At 42.2% G+C, this 18801-nt stretch overlaps 1 protein-coding gene across 2 annotated transcripts; it reads right to left on the bottom strand.

Moving 5' to 3' along the window:
- Positions 1 to 386: 386 nt before the first annotated feature.
- Positions 387 to 18510, bottom strand: ccnjl (cyclin J-like). Of its 2 annotated transcripts, none has more exons than XM_041048876.1 (6): positions 18232 to 18510; positions 17416 to 17526; positions 13394 to 13604; positions 4660 to 4959; positions 4368 to 4527; positions 387 to 3913 (listed from the first exon to the last, which is right to left on the bottom strand). In XM_041048876.1, exons 2-6 carry the CDS (start codon positions 17491 to 17493, stop codon positions 3400 to 3402), a joined length of 1263 nt encoding a protein of 420 aa, XP_040904810.1. In that variant the 5' UTR covers positions 17494 to 17526; positions 18232 to 18510; the 3' UTR covers positions 387 to 3399. The 2 variants fall into 2 exon arrangements, with proteins under 2 accessions (XP_040904810.1, XP_040904811.1); XM_041048877.1 differs by having other exon boundaries at positions 17416 to 17523.
- Between the last annotated feature and the right edge of the window lie 291 nt (positions 18511 to 18801).

The following is an 18801-nucleotide window of genomic DNA, read 5'->3' as shown; positions in this document are numbered from 1 at the left end:
TTCTATATATCAAAATGCCATAAAACATAGAGAGCTCTGACTGAGCTGTGCAGGCGGAGTTAAGAAGCAGAAGAGAGACTGAACTTGTTTCTCAAATGTTGAATAACAACTTTGTCTGCAGGCTGAAAAACACCACCTATGGTTCCAATATTATACCCTCGTTTAATATTAATATATACGAGGGTGGAAATGGAAGATGAAATAGTTAGTTACCATGGCATATGGTCACGGAGTGTAAAGACCTTCTGGGCTTATCTCTGGAGCTGCTGCATTGTCTTCCCTCTGGACCAACTGGAGCCATGCAGTGGAAACCATAATTTCCCTCCAAGCTGCAGGTACTTCAGCCATGCTTCCTAAGAAGAAACACACCCCTCAGAAACTCAGTTCACTTGTGTGTTTATTTTTCCATGGCACCTTATGATAAAATAATTCCTTTTATCATTCAGTGTCCATAAGCCGAGACTACAGATTGGTACAAAAGAATATAAAAATATTAATTGGAAGTTTGTGGTGTCATTTCATTAACTCTCACATTAGACGAGTGTTGTTTGGTGTGAGTGACATCAGCACCTTTCACGGGGGACGGAAAAATGCACAGTGAAACTCTAGCTAAAAGACAAAAAGCATTCAGTCATATCTATCACTCAAAGGAAGTGGCTGCAATATGCAACATATTCATTGTGTTCAGAGCCCACTGCCCTCTAGAGGAAACCAAGCTACAGCAAGTCAAATCACACAATCATCAAAAAATAAGTTACAAAAAGATGAACCAGTGGTGTACACGAGACAGTGATGGCTGTGGTCAGTTTAAACAGGGAAAAAAACAACATATTGCACCTTTGACACCTCAGTGAGAAGTTGCTCTTGAATTATGAGGAGAAGAGCAAGTTGAACTCGAAGAAAATAAAAATCTAGTTCACACCAACAGCATTCATCAAAAGAATCACAAAAAAGCTTTAACTAAAAATACAATGAAAACAAAGGGAATGTAAAAAATAGAATAAAACTGTACATGAAAGTTAGCAAAACGAAGGCATAGTATCTTAGTTCATATCACTGAAAAGCACGTTAGTATGTCCCTTACAGTGGTGGGAAAACAGACTGATATCTGGCTGTAAAAAAAAAAACCTGGTGATTTGCGATTACACTAGTCTGAGCTTTGCTGTATTCACGCGGCTTCATGTAGTGTTATTGTGTCTTGACTATTAATTCGAGGTTCACAGCTCGAGCGTTGCAGCTGCCGAGGACAAGGCAGTGACAAGAGTGAGGTGTCCTGTGTCCACGGCAAAACTGTTTGAAATGTAAAGTCAGAACATTTAAACTACAGGCAGTTCAAAGTTTGTGTGAGAACCTGCAACCATAAGTTAATAAGAATTTCTTCCAGATCAAGCTCAAAATTTCCCACAACACTGAGCAGGCGTTGGTTTCAGCTCACTCTACAGCTGGAGTGAGGAATTTATTTGTGAAATGTGCAGAAATGTGAAACATTTCCTAGTTCCAGCTTCTCACATGTGAAATTCTATGCTCCTCTTCATCAAACATGATAAGAAGCTGAGTATCTTTGAGTTTAAGATTCTTGGTTGGGTAATGCAAAGCTATCTGATTTGGTAATAATGTGTATTTGTCACTACTTTGAGAAATTAATCAAGATTATAATCGACAGATTCATCGTCATTGAAAACAAACCTAATTCAGCCAGTGGCATCCAAAAAGCTGGGGTCCATGGTCATCTTAGGTATCGCCATGGTAACCAGTGGGCAACTGGCACCGGGAATCTGGATGTGTTTATACTTTAACAGGAAGTGGAAGATTGGGGATTGCAGCTTTAGAAATCTTGGAAGCAATTACAGACGACCGGCTACAGATGTTTCTGTGTGAAACCAGTGACCACAGGGCTGTTCCACTGCGACGCAAACATTTAACCGTTTTGTGCATTCAGTTACTGAGTTGTGAGCATGGTATGGTCCAGTGATGAAGGGGAGGGGGCACTTCAGACCCCACAGATGCTGCATTAGCATCCACTTTAAAGCATAATAGCACAGAATGATGAGCAGGCCGCTAGTTTCAGCCTTAAATCCTGAGCCTGAATAAACAGTTTCTATGAACAGGTACAAAGAAAACTATAATTAATCAATGGGCGTTTCTAAGATGATAGATATATATATAAAAAAAAGCTACGCTATATCAAACAAAATGAATTTAAAAAATGAAGAACAAGAAAAAAAAGAGTCATCATAAATAAAAGCTATGGCATGTTTCAATGGCATCATATTCAAGTAATCTTGTTCAAGTCCCTGATACTTAGTGGTTCATGTAAACATTGGAGTCATTAACACAGACACAGAACCAACAGTTCATAAGAAGGCAGCAGCAATTCATATATACAATACACAACCAACATCTCCTTCACCAAGCTGGTACAGTCACATCGCGTTAGTGTTCAATTCTTTGAGCGGTGGACGCTGGAGAACTTAAAACTTTAGTATGACAAAGCCTGCAGCTTCAAGAGAGCCACATTTTCACCAGGGTGTGTGACAGCTCTGCCACAAGGCTCGGCTTTGGAGGTGGGAGAGAAGAGATGACGAGGATAGAGCGGAGAGGAACGACAAAGACGCGTCCGAGCTGGGGACTTCGTCTGCCGTGAACAAAACGGTGAATTGTTTCTTCCCCCCTTCTGAGGTCTTCTGTGGTGAGGAATTCCCAGAGGTGCCGTTCAGCTGGCAGGTGTTAGATCAATGTTCACTGACATTAAGGACACACAACCAAAGATTTCACGGACACGCACGGCCTTTTTTGCTTCTTGCAAAGTCAGAAACAAGCCTCTGTTGTCTTCTTCTGTCTCTCTCAAATGGTGGCTCAAGAAACAATACCAGCCAATTTTTCTCTCTAAAATGGGTTCTTTTTTTTTTTGGGAATTAGAAATTACAAAAAAAAATGTCAAGCAGCAAGATATCCTTATCACAGATACTTTGTGTTCTGTGCACTTCTAAAATTGGCTCAGCTATCACACAACTGAGAACAGGCACTGAATGAGGTGGGTGTGAGATCACACTGCTGCTTTCATCTCATTCACAGTGATGACAGTCTCATAATAACACAAATTAATAAAACCAGCTCAGAATATGGCAATAACATTTCTGCAATGCCTCAGTCGAGTCGGTGGAGCGTTTGTCACGTCAGTGTGATGACTTCCACCGGGTCTGTCTTGCCTTTGGACCTCTGCTTGCGTTTGAGGCGTCTCTGTGAGAGGGACGGGGGAGTTGGACATGCTGAAGGTGTTGCGGTGCCGACGGAGAGAGAGAGGAGGTCTGTGAGTGGATGTTTCAGGGGCGGGAGCTGGGATGGAAACATAGCAGTGCACTCCCGCGGGGGTTTGTGATCCCTCTCCGTCTCCTGGCGTCACCTGTCAAAGCAGCTGGCTGTGAAGGTGTGATGGGCCCCCAGGTAGCTCCCACTGTAGGCCATACTCAGACAGTGTCGCGGCTCTCCGGCGAGGGCCATCTGCACAGATATCGGGCCCTGGAGCGGCAGCGCCCGAGCCCCCGGCTGTAGACCAGAGGTCAGGCTCGGGTAGGAGGGGAACCCACTCCCAGGAGTCATGGAGGGAGCCCCAGTTAGAAGACCCATCCTGTGGCTCTGAAGGAAGTCCTGAGACATGTTCACCACAGGCCCCAGAGCCTGGGAGTCAGCTAGCGCTTGCAGCTGGGACAGGTGTGGGAAGCCATCAGGCTGAAAGAGCAGCTGTGGTGTGGAGGCGGAGGAGGAAGAGGAAGAGGAAGAAGAGGAGGCTGGTCTCTGGATGACGGACACTGGAGAGAGGTGAGAGGTCTGGGGCTGGGACTGCAGGGAGGAAGGTCGGTGAGGAGGAGTGGATTTGGTTTTGTTGGCCTCCTTGACGTCGTTGTCATGAGCACTGTGGAAGGAAAAGGCAAATATTCCAGTCACTGTCAATCAGAAGAAAAATAAATATACACATATGTGGGAAAAATCTATCCCCAAAAAATGGCTGCTCAAATAAATCCATTAACAGGAGCAGAGATCAGTCTGAGCAAACCCTTTTTACTTCCACAAAATTAGTCTCAACATGTGCAAACAATTATTCTTATACAGACGCTAACAAACAAACACACACTCCCACCCGCTGACAAAGAAATGTGCAACTTAATTACAGCTGTTAAATTACACACCATATTATTGTGCACAGCGTTATAAGCCTCTACTGGTTGAAGCAACAGGCATCTTTTAATCCAAAACCATGGAAACATGGAGACATGGGGGCCTTAATGTCATCCACCCTGAGTTGTCCATTACACCTCAAGAGGCCTGAGGCTATTTGTGTGTGTGTGTGTGTCCTGTGCATCTCTTACAGCAGCATAAGTTCAATGCACTGGGTGAGGTGGTCCCAGGTGTAGCCTGTTAGCAGATGCAGAGCGGTGGTCCAGCTTGGGGAAATCTGGAGGCAAATGCGAGATGCTGCCACACACGCAGCAGCGACCTGGGACGGTCGGAAACTCAGGAAGGAATGATCTAGAAGAAGCAAGAGACAAGAGTTTTATAAAGTCTTTGGTCAAACTTACTCCACATGCTAATCCACTAATGTACAAACACTTATTGAAAAGACAAACCAAAGTCTAGTTCACCTTCCCCTTCTGAACCCACCTTGGAGTGAGACTTCCAGAAAATAGTGAGTGTATTTGTCCATGAAAGCCTTGGTCTTGGAGAGCGAGGACAGGGGCCAGCCGTTGTATAGGTCACCCTCCTGCACCGAGGCATGGAGGTAGTAGTCAATAAAGTGGGCGGGTGTGGGCATGCACAGATTCCAGCCGAAGGTCTCCAGCAGCAGAAGCTCCATTTTGATCAGATCCCTCTTGTTGAGAACCAGGTTCAGGCTGCACATAAAACCCAGAGAGTTCAGCTGCTCCAGTTTGGGAACCCGGTCCTCTTTCTCCTCAAACTTACCTGGAAAGAAACAAACAGATAAGGCAGATTTTAGTGTTTAGTGCAGTTCGTTCTGCAGTATGCAGTATTTACATTTAGATCTACCAATGTATTCTCTGTACTGTACTTTGTTTGCAAGATGTTAAGATAAAAAGTGGCAGAACAGCAGCTGACATACTCTGTTTACATCCTGGATGTGGTTATGTCGGGGTTTAAAAGCCCCTCAAGTGTATTGTAAACACCCGTTTTGTTTTGCACTTCTGGGTCAATCTTTTGGATCAAGATAACCACAAAAAAAAAATATATATATATATATATATACACATATTTACCATATTTACAGGCTACATGATAAATAAATTTTAAAAAATAATAATCAAAAATAATCATTAATTTATTGCTAATATGCATTCTGGAAATTATACCCCTAGATTTCTTACTTACTAACAATTAAGTCAATAAGCAAATTAGACAATAACCCGTAGAGTTTCATTAGCTCAAAACATCTGCTGAAAATCTAAGCCCAAAGACAAACACAGTCATGTTGATATGAGTTGACAATAAAGGATCTTTGTAAAAGAATGGTTACTAATAGCCTTATTTCTTTTTTACAACAAATATCTTCATCTGTTGCCACATGCACCCAGTTTATGGTCGGCTCTAAAGAGCCTTATTCCAGCTTCCACAGAACCTAACAAGTGCCTGCTAAGCATTAGCAGTTAAGTTGACTATTACTGAACATCTGGCCATAAAGCTAAGCCATTACACTAACAAGCCTGGGGAAGCATCACTATAGGCTTACAGAGTGCGGGGCACTTGCTGTGGATTATATAAGCCTAACACTTTCTATGAAAAAGCAACTCAGCTCGATTCCCTGATATTCCTGCCCCTCTCACTCACTCCAGATCCTCGCAGACACAGCAGCAGCAGTGCCATTATGGCGAGCCCCCTCCCCATCCCAAGACATGCTCCTTTCCATAGCAACAGCCCTGAGGCCCCAGGGGTCCATGTGGCCAATGAAGAGGGGTGATTCTGCTTTTAATCCACGGGTCCAACAGGCCTCTGCTCAAACTTTAAGAATGAGGGTGAGGAGGTGGGTGTCAGGTTACACTGATACGGGCTTTGCTCTGAAGCATGAGCCTTAGCTGCACACAGCTTTAAGTACGAAGATGTGGGGGCACATCGAAGACTTTAAATGGAACTGATTCACTCCCGAAACTACAGCTCAACAGCTACTGAATTTTTATTTTTATTTTTTTTATTTTTTTTAACAATAAATATATGTAATCATAGGAAAACTTATACTGCAAATTAATAAACACTCAAATATGGCACAGCATTTATTATGTGTTTATGCACAGTTTATAAACACTAAATAGGTGTTACCTGTGATGAAGCTTCCTTATTTTTATGTGATATATACTGAGGGTCATTTTACAATGGAAAAATAAATTTACCATTGCTCTTGCAAACTAGGCGATGGCAACAATTTATAAATGACCTAAAACATACTTTTGGCATTTTCGCACTGCTAGATCTTGTTATATATCAGGCAACACAAACACAAAAAGATAATCTAGATCAATATATTATCTTAGACCTATATATTGAGAAAATTTATGTAGTTGTTGCTCTACCCATAATTATTCTTGATTTACCACCTTTATGGAAAGTGTGGTTAGTATGAGACTGAGCACATACTGGACTGTAACAGCCTTCAAAGACACTGAAAGTTTAAAAAATAAATAATAATAATAATACCAGGGAAAATAAACATGTTATAAACAAACCATATAAACATGCAAATAAGCACAAGCTCCCTCTCAGTGGCTGTTGTGGAATTACTTGGTATTATATCCACAGGCTAGGATTAAAAAGTTATGCACTGGCTTGATAAAATAAAAATCCAGCTGGGAATAACAATGGCCCTCTGTTGGGGTAAATCTTGGCCTCTAATCTAAAACCGTGGCAACCAAACATAGGGATCTTTCAAGCAATGATTATGTGGCATGAAACAGCTTTTGTGGGTGTCTCTGATGGTTGTCTCTGTTGGATCTCTTTTACTTCTTTATGCTCATGTCTCAGTAAGCGGGGCACCTTCCTACCAAGTGTGAGTTTTACCACTGATGTTGTGACCTGTCATTAAGCAGGACAGGAGAGAGGAAGAGAGAGGGAACGGTTGAGAGGGCAAGAAAGGGAGGGGAGTGTGGGATCTGCAGCCCAACAGGCCAGAGGGGTAATTAGCAGAGAGGCAGTAATGGCGTCTCCCCAGCAGAACAGGAAGCACAGTGAAACAGGGCTGTTTACACCCACAACGGCTCGTTCCACGGCCCAGTCCACACTTGCCCCATTCTCTCACCCTCATATCCTCTGGATCAGGGCTCTGTCTGCTGCTAGACTGCTATGTCCACACAGACGCTGCCATAAAAAGCCCTCAGTGCCCCCAATCTCCACACAACCCCGGCCTCTTTGATCTTAAGAGAGACACAGTACAAGTCAATCTCATCATTGTTCTCTGTGATTACTCTCTTGGTTTACTACTGTGGGTGACATGGGCACATGAGAGACATGGGATGCAGAGCAGCTTTGAAAATGAAAAACCAAGCAACTTCAGAGGAACCTGCAGAAGTACGGTATGAGTCTGAGCCACAGACGGGTTTGACTCACTGTAAAAAAGAACTGACTCCTGCGTGCATCACAACCTGTATGACAAAACAGTGGTCTCATTCCTTTCAATGAGTTGGCACAGCAGGAGAACAGCCACAGAGGGCTCCAGCAAACAACAGAAATGGTGCTTTCCATTTGAACTGGGAAGTTGGAATTTCAGAGTTCACCAGTTGGAAATTTCGACTGGAACGCCCCCTGAAGTCGGATTTCCAACTCGGAAAGCTGGACAAACCTCACCGACCCTGACCTCAAAATCCAAGATGGCAGCTTAGTGCATCAACAGCACAATTTACTGTTTATTAGCACTTCTGTCTTATTTGTGTCTCATTAAATCAGGAATACACACAGTATCATCCAACTTCTGTCTGTGGACATGTTGTTATGTTTGTATGTGCAAAATACAGCTTACTGAGTTGTCATCAACTGGTCTTGTTAGCAAGGGCAAGCACATCAAGGTTTTTTTCTCATCTTGGTTTTATAATTTCTTATACTGGTCAAAAAACACAGGGCGGTTTTTTAATGTTACATCTCAAATAAATATAAATCCTCCTACAGTCCTGATTTGTATTTCATCGCCTCACTGAAACCCTGTAGCAACATGCAAACACCATCCCAGTCCCTTTCAGTCTTTTGCTGCTGTCGGTCTCAATGTGTCCTGAGAGACGGTGCATTCCTCTCCTGTGAGTTCAGCCTACCTGGAATGCAGGCAGCTCACTGATCCTATCTGAAGTCCGCGAGCAGGGAAGAGACACAGTGATGAAGAAAAACAAGAACAGCCCTCCTTTTTGTCTACACCCAAAATTACCTTTACCTTACATATTCTGCAACCAAGGGACAGCTACTCTTTCTCACAGAAACCACAGGTGCCGGCGACGATGAGAAAAGGTCAAGTAAACAGTGAGAGGTTACAGGTCAGGGGTTACTGAGAGGTAAGGATGGGATGTAGGACCTCCTCCCAGGTGTGCTGTTTGGGGAAGATGTGGAGGGGGGTGGGGAGGGCTTTAGAGCGATAGGGGCTGTTAGGAAACCTGAGAGCTGTATTCTCACACAGAGAGAAAGGTCTCCATTTCTGTTGCTCCCCATTGTCCCAGCAGTGTGCAATTCCAGTTCATTTCACTCAGTACCCAAAAGAAATTTTAAGTGACAAAAATCAGTCCTGTGTTTTCAGACAGTTTTGATTTTCTTACCAAAAAAAAAATCTGCCCATAAACCACATTTAGGGGCTTGAGGTGAAAAGCAAACAGTTACACAGAGATCAGATCTGTTGGAGAGAGAATAGCCCAATCACATTGTTTTTAAAAATGGCAGAAGATAACTGTGTGTTTGGGATATAAAGTGTGACAAAAAATATGAGGACATAAGGTCCCTGTAAGTTGAATAAGAAATTATCTCTGCAATTTCCCTGAAAATGTAATGAAAAGTGACAGATATTTGGTTAAAGACAATGAAGAAATTTTGACAGTGGAAAAGCTGATGTAAATTTCAGACTAATAAGGGAAAAAAAAAATAACACAAAAAGGAGACATTGTAACAGAACTGAATGAATGATGGAAATATGTGAAAGTGTTTTTCAAACTGTTTTTATATTAATATTATCATTTAATGTTGATTAAAATGCCAATAAAAAACTTTTCAGGCAATTTTCATCTTTGTCCGCATTCGCTCCTGCTTTTTCTCTTTGACTTGACAGCCATGGAAGAATTTCCTCTGCTCTTTAAACTCCTTTTATTTGCTGGTTCATCTTTCATTGGGAGTGTGAAATTGGTCACAGCTCCATCACAGAATCGCCGCGTTGCCACCCCTGGCCCTGGTGGCTCACACATTGTAGGCTTGGGCTGACCCTTGACCCTTGATGCTAATGCCTGGGTGACCAGCCAGAATCCTAGGAACATGGCCGTGTGTGTGTGTGTGTGTGTGTGTGTGTGTGTGTGTGTGTGTGTGTGTGTGTGTGTGTGTGTGTGTGTTTTTTGTTTTTTTTAGGGGGATCCATCGACTGTGGATATAAAGAGCCTTGTCGTATGGGTAATGATGGCTGACACAGGGAGTGTGTGGGCAAACAGAGCCCCAGGCATTACACAACAAAACACCAAATACACCTAAATCCTCACATGTGCACTATAGTTGGCGCATTATAATTACACAACAGCTCTCGAATAAAATAAAAAGACAAACTAGCATCTGGTAATAATGAATAATACTGACATTTCCACACCCATCTATGCTTCTCTACATAATTTCATTAATTACGAGGGCCCCAACAGTTCCATCAGAATTATTGTCAAACCTCTGAGAGGGGCATAAAAGGGGAAGTGGGTTCCCTATTAATCTACATATCAGGGCACCCTGTTGGGGGGTTCAGTTCTAATATGTCCCGTTTTGCAGGCCACCTCTTCTCCTTCCCTTTCTACCCTGTTTAACATCAGCAGCCGACCTGCCTTTGAAGTACCGCTCCACTCATTTCCCAACCCCCCAGGGATGTGGGGCTGCTTTTACAGGCCGCCCTGTCCCAGGACTGGCTCGCTCTGCCTGTCCCTGACAAGGTGAGAGAACGAAGAGGAAACAGAGCCAGCAGCAAAAGGTAAAAAGACACCACCAGAGCCCGGTCGGTTAAATGGCTGTGCGGCAGTAAAGCAATGCCCTTTCAACAGAAAATGGATTAGACATGAATGTGGATCTTAATTAGGGTGATCAGGAGGAAAAAAAAATCCATAGGTTTATCACAATGTTGCCACAGCAACCATCTCCTCATTTAGCAATGTTAGCTTACAGCAAGTCTCTACCATGAACACACAAACACACGCCTGCACACACAACCTCCACCCTTCAGTTTCTGCTCCCCTCCCCCTCTCTGGGAAGCGTCTGGCTGGCTGTCCTGCTTGCATTGACGGGCTTTTGTTTGAGGCCTGACTCGGAGAGCATATGGCAGGTGCCCCTCAGCACACAGTTCCTCCCCACCCCCGGGCTCCGAGGCCTATGTAAGTGCACTGTGTAGGGACTGAGCATTTCACAGGATGCTCTTTTTTTTCTTTTTTTTTCTTTTTTTTTTTTTTTTTTAAGAGACCCTTCACTTAATCAGGTTCACTGAACAAAATAGATGAAATCTAGCATCAAGAATAAGTTGCAATAGAGACAAAACAGATCACAAGAGCCTCCAATGATCATAATCCAGAGCCAAAAAAAAAAAACTTCACAAAATATATAAATACATAGTAAAATATTGCAACAACAACAACAACAAAAAAAAAAATCCATAGGATTCTTATGTTTACTGGCAGCAGAGACACATCCACGATGGCATTTACCATAACAAATAGCTGCAGTATGCAGAGCTCGGACTTCAGGGAGAAAGATCTGTCAGGAAGACTGATGTGATCACTGCAGGACTTCATGGAAATTAACACAAAAGAAACTTAAGTTTGAGGACTGATTTTCAAATGGAAATATGCAGGGCATACGTGAACAGCCTTCACTGGAGCTGACATTAAATTTTCCAGGATTTTGGTTTCTGTGAGTAATTGGGTTGTCTGGAATGAAGTGGGGTCTCTAAATAAGTACCCAACAGTCAATAACACTTAGTCCCCGTGGGCTTAAAAACTGACCACAATCTCACTTGTGCAAATGAAAAAGAGCTCATCCATGAACAAACACATGCACACACAAGCATCCACAAAAACACACACACAATGGAGTAACAGGATTAAGCAGTGACTGCTGAGGGGCACAAAAGAGGTAGCGATTAATTAACAGAGTGCGGAAGCCAGAAATATTTGAAGAAAGACAATGTATGTGCCTGTCAAAGACAGGCAGGGGGGGACCTGGGGAGGCTGTTCAATAACTAGGCCAGATTCCAAAGCACCTCAGGACAGATAAAAACCCAAGACAACTTTGAATCACACACCCTTTCAAGCCTTCATCAATCATGGCAGAGACTCCCTAGAGTTCTGGAGGAGTCAGAGGCAGGAGAGCAGAGAGGAGAGAGGCTGACTAAACTGAGCGCAACAATCAAAAGATTCAATAAAAAAAAAACCTGATTAATCTATTACAGAGCAGAAGAAGAACCTCTGTCCAGGTTGGGCTGAAAATATTTATATCACTCCATGAGCAAACTCTCAAAGCTATTCTTGGATTCTCATGAGATTGCTTTTAAATAAAACCTCTTTCAAGTCTCATATTCAAATTTATCCCACCACAGAGACTACTCTGATTGCAAAGATGGCCTGCATGCGACTACACATACGCACACACACATACGCTGAGCCCTCCCAAGTGAGTGGGCCCTGTTCCAGACTCCCACTTTGACGTTATCATTAGTCTAATTACCCGTGATGCCAAGCGTTGCATTAATGTACAGAAAACCTCTGTCTCTTAATCACAAGACAGACACAGAGACGCTAGCAACTACCACACAACCTGCACCAGCAAGAGGAGCATGATTAACACCACTTCACAGGAAACACACGAACAAAGAAATGTTTTTATGCTTCAAAGAAGAGAAACATGTTGGTTACTGGTTATCAGACTAAACAATCAATTCGCTCACTTCTTCAGAGACATTGACACCTTGAGAAAAGCAGCAACTACAAGCAGAGAATAACATCAACTAATCATTAGTCTAAAGAAGAGGAGATATTCAGGACTTGAGATACATTTTTTAGCTTATCCATTTTACACCTACAACGTGTTTTTAGTAAGACAGCAATTTAAAGAATGAGGCTAATGTTCCTCTATATTTCTAGACCATAGATGTCACACGGTCAAGTCCTTGTTACATCTCTCAGTACCTTCATATTTTCCTAAGCTGTAGCCTATTTACGACTGAAAATGTAAATCTTCAAACTCGTCGTAAATTTGTGGTTTCAAAATGCACAGGATTTTCCTAAAAAAGATGGCCAATGTAGTTTTTAAGCAAATGTTACTTCAGATTCAGTGGCCGTGTTCATTGTCTTGGAGGAGAATGCCATTCAGGGCAATGGTGCAGCACACTGATGTGTTTTTAATAGTAGCAGAGTAGAGAAGAGTAATAATAGAGGTCTATGGCACAGAGGAATAAAAAACATCAGGCTCTGGCTTCACAGGAAGTTTAGGTATGAAAACAGAGAAAAGTGCCATTAAAGAATTAACTTCAAGACAAACTGGTTTTCTATGGGGATCGTGAGCGTGCTGTCCTCTGCAACAAACCAAATATTCAATGGGTAAAGAAAAAATGAAAATAAGCACACCTTTGATTAGAGGACATTTTGACCTTGGCATTTGCAAAACCAGCTCATCTCAAATGGACTGCGTAAGACTAAAGTAACAGCAGCAGCCCCAGACATGTAATTACAGCTAGGATCAAAGACACAGATAAAGTTCTGCAGACACAAGCATAATCCCCAACAGTTTCTCCTAAAACAATGGTACACTCATCCTACCACAATGATAACCTTGTTTTTTAAACAGTAAACTGTCATTACAAGCTACCAGATCAGTCTGAAAAGTGTAGCTGGGAGAGACATCATGGACTCTTAAGCGTAACTCAAATTAACCTTGTAAGAGGCCTTGTGCCATCTGTGCATGAACCATAGTCACAGCACCTTTTTTTTTAGCTCAGAATATTTACACTGCGGCTCTTGTGCATTTACAAGTTCGAGATGAAAACACAAAACCTAATCTTAGTAAAGTTACCCCTGTACTATATTTAAGTTTAGACTTAAGTTGTCTGAATCTAATCAGGAAATACCACCTAAAATATAAATCAAACATGTAGATGGGTTTAGGGAAGAAGGTGGAGGACTGTTTATAGACTTACTAGCTAGGAGCAGACAAGAGAGGGCAATCACGTAAAGCTGCTTAACGGCCACATCGTAGTGGTCCATGAACAAGTCCAGCAGGTAGACGGCCAGGTGACGCGCTGTAGGACATAGCTGGTAGCGATTACTGAGGATGGCCAACAAGTCTGCAAAGTACCGTCGCATGCCAATCTGTGGAGAGTGGGCCCGGTAGACCGGTAACTTCAGCTCCTGGACAGGGAGAAGAGAAGAGAGGATGAGAGGAAACGTAAATGACGGGGGTGAGTTGAGATTTGGGGAGGCGGGGGGTGAGAGGAGCTGGGTGGGCAGGAAGCAGCGGTGAAGAAACACAGGGGTTGTAAAGAATATGCATAATAATAGTGAGCCATGCATGTCTCCTGCTGACTGGGTTTTAACTGCTGCCAGGAGAGCCGCCGTGGCTCGGAAACTCTACGATCAAGAATAAAACTCAATTTAACACAGAAAAATCTTGATTATGCTTCGGCCTCATTTCAATTTCATTTAATTCACCATCGCTGCAGAGGACTGGAGCTAATTTGGGTCATTGCAGGGGTCTCTGAGAAATGGGCTGAGGGTGGTGGTGTGTGTGGTTTTGGGGAGGGGGAGGTGAAGGTTGAGTAGAAGATAGGATTAGGTTTCACCCCTAGCACATCTCCTATTCATGTTCAATTAGCTGCATGTGTTTCAAAGTGGAAGGAAGATACTCAGGGGCATTAGCATTGAATCAGCCTCGGGTATCTTCCCAATCAGCTACAGAAAAGAGGAGAGCACATGGCTCCGGTTTCAAATTCTGCCTGAGAGTAAGAAACAAACAAAAAAAAAAAACATTCAGCCATGGATGAACAAACTTGCTCTGCAGTTACTCTCTCAGTTTTTAAGCTGCTTATACCAGAAAATGTTTTTGTTTACAAAAATTTGATTTTGCTCTCTGTGAATCTAAGTTAAAACAAGGGCTTTTCATTTGGATTTAATAAGAGATTGAGGATTGCTGCATTAATCTCCTTAAGATCAAACAGTATGGGGTCCTTACATTAGAGGAGAAACAGAAAACATCCACATGGTGTTCAGGACTGTTGTTTAGGAACGCCCCTGCTTTTAGCCTGCCTCTAAAACTCCCAATATTGGTTTAAAGCTCAGCATCTGAGAGAAATACATGTTACAGTTAATACCTTAACACAAAATTCACTGTGAGGGCAAAACTACAAACCCTGTCAGGTTTACACAGACTATCAACTATTTATTTTGAGAGCGACTAAGACAGCAATGATGCTCAGACTGACACTTCAATTGAATCCAAAAATAAACAGTAAACCCCCCCCCCCCCCCCCTCCTAAATCCACATATAGCAGCTCCACCCCCGGTGCCACAACCAGCCATACCACCCAATCCTCCCCAAACTCCCCTCTCCTCCCACTGCTTCAGATTCTGCCTCTGGTCCATCTGTCTGTCTGGGGGCGCAAGGGCAGCAGGAGGAGGGGGTTTGCAGGAGTCTGGAGGGGCTCCAGGGGGTGGGTGGGTGGAGAGGTGCCTTTGTGGGGGACCCGCACCATAATTAAGGATTCCACAGCTGCCTCCGCCTGATTTGCATGTCTGATAATTTGCCACATGCTACACACCACCACTATCTCCCACATCAGGGCATTATCACTGCAGCAAACGTCATTAAGGCTGGATGAGACTGTGGGGGAGCAGGCACCATGCAGGAAATCTGAACACTGTGTGAAGGCCTTTTCACAAACAGCTCTGACACTGATTTCACCTTTCTTCTCCACTTAGAAATTTCACCGTGCTTTTCTGAAAACGTACACCTCTACTCATCTTAAGCTTCTGAACAGCATACATTTGAGCAGCCCTGGTAGAATATCATTATAGATGTGTTAAAATCAGAAAATATAAGGGCTGCTTATTTTAATAAGCAATTAATCTGTTGATCTCTTTTTCTCACATTAACTGCTTAGTCCAAAAAATGCACAGGAAATGTTTAATAAATCCCATCACAATTTCACAGTCCAAGGTTTTTTGGTCTGACCTATGTACCAAAACTCAAAGGTATCTTTTATGTTGTTTTACTCTTTTTAAATCCTATTCATCCTTTTATATTGTATTGTGCTTCTTTAATAAACTGTGTCACGTAAAGCACTTTGAATTGTCAGCAGATGAAAGGTGTGATACAAATAAATTTGCCTCATTCTCCCAACTAAATTTCTGTCAATCAACTAACCAATTAACTGACTATACCACACAAGAACATAATACCTTTGACCTTGCCAATTTTTAGGTCTTAAAAACAAATATTTCAGTCTTTTTAGTGGAAACAAGACTCTCTGCTGCCACCATAAGAAACGAAAATTAAGCTTGTGCCAGAAGAAAATCAAGCTACTATTCTTCTGAGGTATGACAAAAATGTGTTCTTGGAGAAATACAAAAAAAAGTTACTATCACCATCAAAAGATCCATATCTAGAAATTCAAAACGTCCTGGCAGACTGACTGTAATTTAAAACATAGGCCATTTCATAGACAGTGGTGAGACAAATGTACAGTATGTTGTTTGCTAAAGGTGCCTAAATAAATCGATTAGCTCTAATATGTTTCTGTTAAAAACTTGTCTCAAGCCTTTCTCAACTCACCACATGTATTCGATATTTCTGTCTTGCCACATTTACGATGAGGACACCACATTGTTCAGTAAAAACTGTTGTGAGCCTGTTGTGAGGGATTTAACCAAAAATACAGATAAAAGGAGATCAAAACCCAACACTGGACTGACAGTCTCTCTCTTTCATTATAGTATGTAAGAAAAGAGTGGGCGTGTTGTTTAGTTTCCAGCTCTGTGAACAAATTTTTAGTGTAACTGACAGCTCACTCTGAGTCAGACACACGGTCCAACAAGAATAAACTGAATCAAACTGTGTGTAAGTGAATGACTCACCGTGTGGCTCACCAACATCTGATTCACTACAGTCCTCATTCTCCACATACAGACATACGTATAACCTCTCAACGTTCGGGCACCTGACGTTTCAAACCTGATCTGTATTCATCCCCCTCAGTGTGAAGCTGGCAGAGTGAGAGCCTCAGCTCGAAGATGCCAGTCAAGTGACAGATGTCTCCATTAAAGTGACACATGGGAAGAAATATGATCACGCGTCGAGGTTAATTAAGACATTCTCAATTAATGAGCCTTAACTCCTCCATGTAATCTAATTTAGATCATGTTTAAATAGACAACATGGATGTAATTATATTTTCATCCCAACTTTCAATACATTATGCGATATATGTAGAATATCAACACGGGCCTGCTGGCTCAGACTGTTGAATTCCTTTTGACTGTGTCATTTATATTTTCTTGATTTACAATTTCTCTTAATTTTCTATTGATCCATTAATTATAAAGCTGCAATTATCATTTATTTTCATTATAAACCATTATTTTCTTGATCAATCAGTTCAAATGACCACAACAATTTTCCCAGAGCCTGTCAGGAGTTTTACAAATGCCTTGTTTTGTCCAACCAACAGTCCAAAACAGAAAATATTCACATCTGAGAAGATAGGGGGAAAAAAACAAAAACATTTTTGCTTAAAAATTTACATAAAACATTAATCAAACGTTGCTCCAAATTAACTTTCTGTACCTTGACTAACTGATTAGTCAAAGTACAGTGGACTAAATGTACTCATCTTAATTAGAGATCCATTGTTGGAGCTCTAATTAACTGATTAATCAACCAGTCATGTAGCATCACTTATTTGTCTATTGCTTTAGGTATACTGCAATATAATTTAATATAATATCATTGTATATATTTATATAATTATATACAGCACAAAACAGTGTGGTTTTCAGATTGTTGTTAGGTGATGGTAAAGGTAGACACTGTAAATCGTGTAGTTTTTTCCATGTAATTCTCAGTTTTTGTTAAACAGACACAGTGAAAACGTGTTTGGCTCATGTCGTCAACATGACTATAGTTTTCCCATCAACACAAAGCAGTGCTTACTAACAACAGACTCACCTTGATGCGGAGGGATTGATGGATATCTGCAGCTAGCTGTCCTTTCCACCATTGCAGCTCCCTCTCCATTTTTCCCATCCAGAGGGGACTTCAAGAATCAAGTTTTACCTGCTGAGACAGATGTGTCCAACAAAAAAAGACAGGGTTCAAACACTTCAAAGGAGAGGCATGCTGGGCTGAGAAATGTGAGGATAACTAGAAAATGTATAGTTTTAAAACAGGATGTTTAACAGAGTATCAAGATGAATTAAAGTTATTCTATCAATTTGCCAAATAAATTAGATTTTTGAATTTAATCAACTAGATGTTTGTGTTTGTACTATCAAGCAGAGCAAGGTTACAGTTTAAAATAGTCAATTTTGGAGAAATCTAATCGTATTGCTAAAGTTTTTTTGAACATCTTGCTAATCCCACAGCAGAGGTCTCTTTCCCAGCACAGGCCATTTTCTCTGCTCGGGAATTTAAATGGCTCAGTTAAATGCCCGCTCGACCACGCTACGGGTCCAGTGAAACCTAGCAGCCTCTCGTCAACGCCACTTTTACCGGTGGTCGTTCACCGAAAATACAAATTTGCAAACAAATCCCACACTTTGGGTTATCATTCAAAACGCGTCTGCGCCACGAGACAGCGTCCAAACAGTGCGGCTACACAAGTTAACTGTCCGCCGAGCTCACACACACACACACACACTCGGATCGTTTAAAAACAAAAACAGCACACTGAGGAAAAACTAGACTAAACACAGCTCATTCCTCCTACAGGACAGCAGCCCGGTAAACTTTTCATCTCGCTGGGTTTTTACATGTGCCACTCACCGCTCCGACGGGAATGCCCCCCCAGACCCCTTTGTCTCAGTCCGACATCCTGAATGAGAGAACTCCTCTTCGGCTCAACTTTGTGAAAGACCTCCTCTTTTTTTTCGACCAAAGCGCAAAGTTCAAATCCGCCGACAAGTTCGCAAAACGGCTGCCACCGCCAAATCCCGGCAACAGGCGCCCGGTCGAGCCGTTTCCCCCCCCGAAACTGTTGACACTTTTCCGAGAGATTTCGCTCAGCCGTTTCCTCTCCGGTGGCTCCGCGGCAACAAAGTCGCCTCCTCGGCTGCACCAGCTGCTGCTGCTGCTGCGGTGCGAGGCTCGTGCGCTCGACGTGAAGGTCCCTCCTCCAGCCTGGGAGTTGTAGTCTTTCAGAGGTCAGCGACAGGACTACAAACACCCACGCTTGAGCAGAACATTTTCAATTATGTTTTACTTTCTTCATTTATTTATTTATTTTTTTACTGTCCCTGTTTTTTAATCTGGTATTTATTTATTTTATCACTTGGTATTTTTAGTATTTATGAAATAGCCAACTTCTCATCCAAAAAAAGACCTGGAGTGAAAAAT

The sequence above is a fragment of the Toxotes jaculatrix genome, chromosome 10, assembly GCF_017976425.1.
Source record: "Toxotes jaculatrix isolate fToxJac2 chromosome 10, fToxJac2.pri, whole genome shotgun sequence".
In the NCBI taxonomy this organism is placed as follows: Eukaryota; Metazoa; Chordata; class Actinopteri; family Toxotidae; genus Toxotes; species Toxotes jaculatrix.
Note: the sequence above shows the minus strand (reverse complement) of the source record. Positions and strands in the feature narration are given on the sequence as shown.